At 42.8% G+C, this 9505-nt stretch overlaps 1 protein-coding gene across 2 annotated transcripts in view; it reads left to right on the plus strand.

Annotated features, from left to right (window-relative positions):
- The first annotated feature begins 308 nt into the window (after positions 1–308).
- Positions 309–9505, plus strand: part of ADAM19 (ADAM metallopeptidase domain 19) — a 146108-nt gene continuing 136911 nt past the window's right edge. For both annotated transcript variants that reach the window (XR_003567289.1, XM_027841891.1), the window contains exons 1-2: positions 309–451; positions 4081–4163. Coding sequence is in view for 1 of the 2 variants with exons in the window: in XM_027841891.1 (XP_027697692.1) it covers positions 328–451; positions 4081–4163 (207 nt within the window). In the remaining variant the exon portion in view is untranslated. The remainder of the gene's footprint in view (positions 452–4080; positions 4164–9505) is intronic.

Consider the following 9505-nt stretch of genomic DNA (forward strand, 5'->3'; position numbering starts at 1 on the left):
GACTTCCCTGAAAGTAGTCATCGACTACCCTTTGCATCGCGTCATTTGACTAGTTCTGGCTCCATCTAACTGCCCCAAACCTGCATCTTTCACTTTTTGGTGTCTATCCTTCCCTCCCTTCCAATCTCACCTGCCTGGACTCCGTCCATTGCAGCTCCTCCCTTCCAGGGCTCAATTTCTCCTACTACATCCCTGGCTGGTTGGAGGTCCGATCCTGCTGAATTGAATGGGGGTGGAGCATCACAGCTGTGAAAGGAAGGCAGCGGGGGAAGGCGGAGAGCTAGGAGCAGCGGAGGAGGGGAAAAGCAGCCGCCTCAGTCAGAATGGATGTGGCTTTGTAAAGGCTTGGGAGAAGCCATGCTGGGGGTCTCGGGGAGAGACTGGCTTTGCTTTCTCTTCTTTTCACTGCCTGTCCTAGGGCTGCTGGCGGCTCAGGATCCGAGATGGAGAAGTAAGTGTGTGTGTGTGTGTGTGTGTGTGTGTGTGTGTGTGTGTGTGTGTGTGTGTGCTGTGAGTCTGGGGCTTTGGAAGAAGGGGCTGGAGCGCTGATTAGGGGTGAACTTGGGGAGATCCCTGTATTTCCCGAAATATGGGCAGAAGTGCGGGGGACTGGGTGGTGGCTTGGAGCAAGAAGGGAAAATAACATCCTTCATTCTGCTCGCTGATTGGGAACTTTTCTCGGGATGTCGTGGCTCGTCCTGTACGGGTAGCTCCTATGCTAGATCCCTCACTACCGGCTGGGCACGGCTCGGCTTTGTTCAGTTTGCCCACTCGGGAGGCTGCCTCTCCTGCAGAGAGACTGGACTGGGAACAGGATAAATAAACGGGTTGCCGCCAGCCCAGAGTATCCATATCCTTGCTTACCCTGGATTCTGTGCGGGAGGCTGATCCCTGGCTTCTCGAGCTCAGTCCTGGGGGCATCCTCTCCGCCCGGCACAGTGTTAGACGCACAGCAGGCTCCGAGGCAGTCCTGGCAGACTGTACTTCCCTCGAGATCTCTTCGGGGACGAGCTATCTCCACTCTCTACCACTAACATCGCCCTGGATACGCCCAATCTTTCAATCCGCTCCTGAAATAATCCCTCTCTAAGAAGGTTCCTCTCAGCTCTGTCATTCTATGATCTAGGGTTCTTTATAGTTCTAACATTCTCTGTTCCAGGGTTCTTTTAAGCTCTGTCATTGTACGTTCTAAGATCTCTTCTAGCACTTAAAAGATATTCTGTGCTTTAAGATTCCTTCGAGTTCTGACAATATATGTTTTAAAGTCCCTTCTCGTCCCAAAATTCTGTGATTTAAAGTCCTCTCCAGTTCTGTCATTCTGTGTTCTGTGGTTCTGGGTGGGTAACTCATTACACTCATTCATTACCACCTTAAGAAATTACAGCCCCTCCCCGAGATTGGAAGGCTTGGCTGGCTTACCCGACTTAAGATAATTGATAAGCTCCAAATCTTTTTCTGGAGAAGGGGTTGGTGGGTGCAGGAACCTAAATCTTAAAGGGAGGGCTGAGTTGATCTGAGCTTCGAAGTCCACCAGAGAAGCTTTGATGGGAGCAGTCGAATCCGATTTCATGTTTACAGAATGAGCACAGTCCTGGAAACTGAACAGAGCATTCCAGGCAGGAGTTATGCCCTGGAGTAACTGACAAATATAGAGTTGACAGACATAGGTCCTCTGCATTTTGAATTTTGTCTCTACACCCTCTCCTTATCTGCCATCCTTCCCTGACACATACACTTTTCCATCCTGGAATGTCTGAGATAACAGGGTATTTTTTTTTGGGGGGGGGGGTTAGGATGCCCTGGGGAGAATGGAATCATATTCCTCATCTTTTTTTTTTTCTTTTTGGTGAGACAGTCTGGGTTAAGTGACTTGCCCAGGGTCACACAGCTAGTAAGTGTCAAGTATCTGAGGTAGGATTTGGGCTCAGTTCCTCCTGACTCCAAGGCTTGAGCTCTATCCACTGCACCACCCTGCAGAGGTTGGGTAGCCTTCCTGGAAATTATGGGGTGGGGGTGGATATTTTACTGACTGAATAGAAAACTATCCTTGCCTTCCCAATTGTGAATTAGAATTAACTGAACTATGCTCAGTGAATGCTGAGCATTTATAATACAGAGAAGGAAAAGCCCTTCACCTCCTTTAATGACCACTAAGTAAGGCTGTCTGGGGTCCATAACTCTTTAAGACGATGTCTTTATAATGAGCAGTTCATTCAATTCAGTAAGTATTTCCTGTCAGGATAATGTATAGGAAATATGTGAGGAAAGCAAGGCACAATCCGTACTCTTTTGGAACACACAATTTAATTGATGAGTCAGCAAGACTCAGGTTCATAGAACAATAAAAGGTAGTGTTTGTGTGTAAGAAGTAGCACCTCCAGTAAAAGAATGTAAGCTCCTTGAGGGCACAGACTGCTTCATTTTTGTCTTGGCACTTAGCTCAGTCCCCTTATGCATAGTAGGTACTGAAGCCTCAGAAGTCATCTGATTTTACAAATGAGCAAACTGAGGCAAAGAGGTCTAGTGACTTGTCTAAGATCACACACAGGTAAGTAAAAAACAGAACAGCGACTTGAGCAGGTATTTTGTGTGGTCCCTTCTTCCTCCCCCCCCCCATAGTGTTCTGTGCTGATGCCTCCTCATCTTGGCCTAGATGCTATGACAACAGAACACCACATCTGGAGGGATTTAACTAAGCTGAAAAGAATGCCAAAATGGGCCCAAGGATTCAATTGAATTTAATTGAAGAGATGGGTTCTGGTCGGAATTGAAAGTACTTGTCCAGTTCAGAAGAAGATAGGACTCTAAGACAGGACTTTTTAAACTTTTTCCACTTGCCTGAGAAATTTTTACACAACCCTGGGCATATAGGTATATAAAATAGGCATATAAATCAAACATTTACTGATAATAAATCATATAGAAATTTATTTTAAAACAATCCTTTGGTATATATATATAATTTTACCATTTATTAAAGATGAAAACAAATTTGCATACTAATGAGATGGATGGGCTTGTTTATTTTTACACAAAGAATTAAATCTTGGTGAAATATTTGGTACTGAAGGACGTAGAGCACCTTCAACATTTTTAAGAGTTGATCGCTTTTTGATTTTATAATTGTCGATGCTGAGAACACTGCTTCAAATAAATACGTAGTACAAAATGGCAGAAATATGTTTAGGGCCATTTCAGAAATTCTTGGAAATTCTGCCCTAATCCCAAGCCAAAATTCATTTAATGATTTTGTATGTACAGCAAAAACACTGCAATTCATAACATACAATAGTCTCGAATCTAAGCTGAGGTGTTTCTGGCAGCGTTTGTTGGGGTTGTGTGGCATGACAGCATGTGCAGTGCAAAGTGTGCATGTGGTGTGTTCAGAACCAAGGTTGCAGTGAAGCTATGCAATGTAACACAGGCAAGCTGTGCCAGAAACACCTTGGATTCATTACGCATTTGATTTTGAATTAATTTTTGGTCATTGCAAATTCAGAACCTTTTACTGTTGCCAAGTTTTTTTGCGACCCCCACAGTCAGTTGTGCAACCCCAGTGGGGAAGGTCTGCCCTAAGGGACTTGGAAGGACAGCCTGAGGGCTAAACCGCACCTTTTCCTTCATCCTGGACCTATAGGGGTGAGTGCTGCTACACAAGATGCTTTGAATCTATACTGTCCACACAGATGGAACCATTACCCTAATTACATCACTCTCTTTATTGATTATGATTGTTATAAGCCCTGCCTGTGATTTTAAAGTCTAGCTCATGCTAAACTAGGTTTGAAATCTCCTTTAGTTTCTGCCCCTCAATAGTTTACATTCTTTTATAAAGAATAATTTGCCGTGAAAGGCAGTAACGGTTTCGATAAATGAAATGAAAGTATTTGCCACGGTTGTCACAGAATCACAGATTTGGACCTAGAAGGGAACTTGGCAGTCATCTTGGGGTCTCATAAGTAGTAGTAAATGACTACTAGAGTTGAGATTCGAACCCAGGTCCTCCCATTGTGGCACACTGCCTTGACCTACTGTGGAGGCCCAGCCTTTCATTGGAGTTTGTATCTTTTTTTTCTGCAGGAGGAGAAAGTGAAGCAAATCGCTTGCCACAGCATGAATTGATAAAACCTCAGTGGAGAACAGAGGGCCCAGAGGGAGAGAAGGTAAGACTCAGAGGCCCTTACTGGAGTTGCTAGCATTGTATGAGTTTATTGAAATTTGCATCTTAATGCATTTTCTTTTTAATGGAATGGCCTCTGTTTATTGGATAATTATGAAGACAAGTTGAAGAAATACGGTTTTACTTACCAAATTGGCGATCAGAAGAAATTAGCACACAACCACAATGTTCTTCTCTAAGTGATCGATCCTACTTCCTCTTTCCTGGGTTGATCCCACCTCTCAGCTCACTGAGGAATGCTAGTGCCCCCTGTTGTCGTATTTTGCCTTCTAACATCTGGGGATTGGCAGCAGTTCTAGCTTTGCTTTCTTTTTATGGTCAAGGGGCTTAGAACCATATGATCCAGGTGCCCGGTCCCTTTTTTTTACAGATAAGAAAACTGAGGCCCAGAAAAGTTTAAGTGACTTGTCAAGAGCTGGGATTTGAACCCAAGTCTTCTGACCCCAAATATAGAAATCTTTCCATTATGTACCATAGTATGAAGCCAGATTTGGAAAGAGGCGCTACAGCTGTTTAATAATGCCCAGCAATAATGCCCCTAGCAGTGGTGGATTTTGGCAGGTTTTAGCCACGCGGCAATCATGAATATGAGAATAAGGAGAGAGGGGTGTTAAGGGCCTGTTGTGCTTGCGCCCTTCTTGAAGGATCCTGAGGTCCTTCAGGTCAGAATGTGAAACTAGAAGGATCTTTGAGATCCTCTGCAGCGTTGGGTGTGAAGATAAACTTCAAAGCAGGGCTCAGATCTCAGTTCTGCTTCTTACTACCCGAGTGACTTGGGGCAAGTTGCTTTACTTTGTTGGCCTCAGCGTACTTCTCTGTAAAAGGAAGCGGCTGGACTAGGAAATAATAATAATTGTTAGCATTTGTCTATTTTGTGATACCAAGTGCCGCGGGTTACTGATCTTTTACATGGGTATTGCGTAGGGTACACGAACACCTTCTCTGGGCTTTGCTCCATTGGTATAATTTTCTCTCTTTGGAGAGCTCTGGACTGTTACTCTTGCCCTAGTCAGGAGTCTGCCTTGCTTCACTTTCTGAGGCAGTGTGATGTAGTGGATAGAGAACTGGACTTAAATGAAGACCTAGGTTTGATTGTTTTTTTTATTCTTATTTTTAGTTAACAAGCATTTATTTTCTCTCCCTCCCATCCTCCACTATTAGGCATACTGTAAATGCTTAAAAACTTCTTCCTTCTTTTCTTCCTTCCCTTCCTTCCCTTTCTTTCTTTCTTTCCTTCATTTCCTTTCCTTCCTTCTTTTGTTTCTCCTTTCCTTCTGTCTTCTTTCTTTATCTCATAGGAAAATGAAAAAAGAAAAACAAACTCTTGTAGCAAATATGCATAATAAAACGAAACAAATTCCCACACTGGCTATGTCCAATTCTGTATGTCTCATTCTCTATCTTGAGTCTATCATCTTTGTCAGGAGGTATGTATCATGCATCACCGCTAGTCCCACGGAATAGTGGCTGGTCATTGTGTTGGTCAGAGTTCTCAAGTCGATTTAAGGTTGGTTGCCTTCACAGTGTTGTGGCCATTGTATAAATTGTTCTCCTGGTTCTGCTCACTTCACTCCGCATCAGCTAATACAGGTTCCCCAAGGACCTGGATTAGAATCCTTCCCCAGATATGTACTAACTATGGGACCCTGCACATTTGACTTAACTTTCCTGTCTATAAAATGAGGGAGTTGGACTGGAGGAAAGCCCTTTCTAGCTTTAGAACTGTGATCCTTTGATTTGATTCTTACCTGGTTCAATGACCAGGCCAGTGTTTGCTGAGATCTTGTCACTGTCATGCTTTCATCCTCCCTCTCCCTCCCCCCACCACTTTGAGATCAAAGTTTACTACCTCATTCCTTTGAAGCTGCCATATACTACTCACCCCCATCCCCTACCCATATTAAATCTAAATCCTGGACCTGTTTCTTCCTACCTTGAACCTAATCCCGGGAAAGTCACTCCCCTTCTCTGGGTTTTAGTCTCCTCATGTGTTCAATGAGGGCTTAGACATGACGTCTAACATCCCATCTGGCTCTAAATCCCCTGATCCCATCTGTGTTTTTTTCATTGGGGTTTTCTGGACACAACAACTCCTGAGGTGTGTGTGTGTGTGTGTGTGTGTGTGGAGGGGGTTATCTAGACCTGTGATCTCATTGACTTATGGAACTTCTGGAATAGAAACTATACCCAACAGTGCAGATCAGCCTAGGGCACTCAGAGGTTAGGAGACTATGGTTACATAGCTATCATGTGTCAGAAGAGCCCTTTGACATCAAAGATCTTGCTTTATTCACTATACTACTATCATCTCCCTATAGGTATTGCCTATGTTTTACAGATAAGTAAACTGAAACTCACAGAGGTTCAGTGACTTGTCTGTGGTCATACAACTAGTGTCAGACGTAAGATTCAAATCCATATCCTGAGTTCTTAAAAACGATACATGTAAATCTAATCTCTATCATGTCAGAAGACTTTAAATAAACATTCTAGTAATAGATTTTCTCTGCTTCCCAGGATCAACCTAAGTATAGAGAGGCGCATCACCAATACACTAACGTCTATGCAAAGGTAGCCTGAGGCATAGATGTGGTGGAAATTATATTGGAACACATGTCCCAGGAGTCAGAGACAAGAGACAGCAAAGGCTTGTGATTACACTGAAAAACAACGTACCTTGTTGTTCAATCGGGTCTGATTCTTTGTGACCCCATCTGAGGTTTTCTTAGCAAGGATGCTGGCGTGGTTTGTCATTTCCTTCTCTAGCCTATTTTAAGATGAGGAAACTGAGGCAAACAGGGTTAAGTGACTTACACAGGGTCACACAGCTACTAAGTGTTTGAGGTTGGATTTGAACTCAGGAAGATGAGTCTTCCTGACTCCAGACCCAGCACTCTATCTACTTCTCCACCTAGCTGTTCCCTGTAGCCTCATACTGTCATACAATAACTACTTCCTCTGAGACATGCTGGATATAATGAACACCAAATTGTGTAATAAAAAATGAAATTAATTACTTTTTAATAGACAGGAAATTACTATCTTATTAATATGGAAGGCATTTCTGAATTAGCTGCTTGCTATACATTCAGATCACCAACATACTAGAGCAAAGATCAAAATCAACACCAAAGTGGGAGAAAGATTAAAAACAAGAAAGTCTCCTAGCTGTGGTGACTCCAGCTTGACTTGTTTAAATAAGCTAATGGTGCACCCCAATAGGAAATGTATAAAGCAACAACCATTGACACAAATGATCACAGTTTCCTAAGGAAATTTAACTGATGTAAATCAGCTGTCAGGACAAGAAGAACAAAAGAAATCAGACCCTGCCACAGCCATGGAACACTCGAGACCCTCAACAAACTCAAAGAGAAGGCAGTGTAGTATAGTGGAAAGAGCCTCTGTCCAATAATGGGGTTGACTTCTGAGATCCCTTTTAGCTCTAAGCCTGGGAGCCAAAAAAAAAAAAAAATCTATGAGCAGCTGACAGAAATACTTGTTTAGAAGATAAACTTGTTTGTAAAATCTTATGGAGGTCAAGAGTATGAGTAGGGTTACCACATAAAGTAGTGTAGAGGACAGCGAGTCTACAGAAAGCTTGGTTAGAGAATCAAGTAAGCAAAATTATCCCAAGGGTGTGAAGGATGAAATTAAAAGAAGATGATGAAACAGACAGAAAATGGGAAAAAAAGTCCATAAAGATTTTTATACCAAACTCTTTTCACGATAAGTAAAGTATTTATTGAACTTTATTATGTGTCAGGTGCCATGCTAGGTGCTACATATACAAATACCAATTGTTCACAGATGAGTAAATATAGAATATATTGGAGCAGTCAGTTGAAGGAGGTGACATCTGACCCTGAAGGAAGCTAGGATTCCAAGAGGTGGAGATGAGGAGGGAGAACTTCCCATACATCAGGGATAGCCTGTACAAAGGCACTGAGTCAGGGGAGGGAATTTTGTGTATAGCAAGTAGCTGATTTGGCTGGAGCAAAAGAGTACATGAAGTAGAGTAATGTGTAATCAACCTGGAGAGAGAGGCTGGAGCCAGATCATGAAGGGCCTTAAATGTCCAATAGAGGTGTTTGAAAGTTATCCTAGAGGTAAGAAGGAGCTATCAGAGCTGCTTGAGGAGGAGAGTGGCAGGGTCCAGCTATGCTTCAGAAATAACTCTTTCTGTCAGTTGAGTGGAGAATGAATTGGAGATGGTAGAATGGAGGCATTTACTAGAAAACTATTGCAGATAGTTCAGGCAAGAGGTAGTGAGGTCATGGACTAAGATGGTTTGTGGTTGTGAATAGCAAGAAGGGGACAGATGTGAGATGCCTTGAGGAGGTGGAACCAAGAAGATTTGGCAAGCCTTTGGCTACAAGGGGTGAAAGGGAATAATCAGGGATGACTCCTAGGTGGAAAACCTAGGTGACTGGAAGAGTGCTGGGGGTCTCAATGGAAATAGGGAAACCAAAAGCAGGAGTGGCCTTGGCAAGAAAGAGAACTAGTTCTCCTTTGGACGTGTTGAGGTTGAGGTGCCTATGGGAAATACAGGTGGTTGTATCTGGCAGACTCTTGAAGGTGTGGGGACTGGAGTTCCGAAGAGAGATGAACATCTATTTGGAAATCCATTACATAGAGATGATAATTAAACATATGGTACTAAATGAGATCATCAATAAAGAGACAATGTAAATAGAGGGAGGAGAGGGTCCAGGAAGGTACACCCACAAAAAGGGCATGGAACATGAATGAGGATCCTGCAAAGGAGTCTGAGGATTGAGAAGTAGAGTGAGAGTAGTCACAAAAACTCAGGGGGGAGAAAGTACCCAGAGGGTAGGGGTAGACATCAGTGGCGAAGAAGGATGGGGGCTAAGAAAAAGACCACTAGATTTGGAAATAAGGGATCATTGGTGACCTTACAGAGAGTGGTTTCTGTAGAGCAGTGGAGATGGAAACTAGATTGCATCAGTAAAAGGGCAGTCACCACATTTGAATTTTAACATTAGAATCCCAGATGTGCTAGAAAGTAGAAAAAGCACAAAATTGGGAAGAGTAGATGGACTAGACAAAGCATTCACAGAGGAGGTCCATGTTGGAGGTGACATACCTTTGAGGGAACTGATGGATTGATTCTCAGAGTATCTAGAATGATGACAAAGTCTTGGAAAAAATCTTGCCTTTTTTTTTTTGACCAAGAGAATATCAATAATTACTGACCCATATACTTACCTTCCAAACTAAAAAACTTTTATGAGAATCTATTTACCTATCTTCTTTTTTTCTTTCTTTCTTTCTTTCTTTCTTTCTTTCTTTCTTTCTTTCTTT

Source organism: Vombatus ursinus, unplaced genomic scaffold (assembly GCF_900497805.2).
Source record: "Vombatus ursinus unplaced genomic scaffold, bare-nosed wombat genome assembly UNPS02014863.1, whole genome shotgun sequence".
NCBI classification, from domain to species: Eukaryota; Metazoa; Chordata; class Mammalia; order Diprotodontia; family Vombatidae; genus Vombatus; species Vombatus ursinus.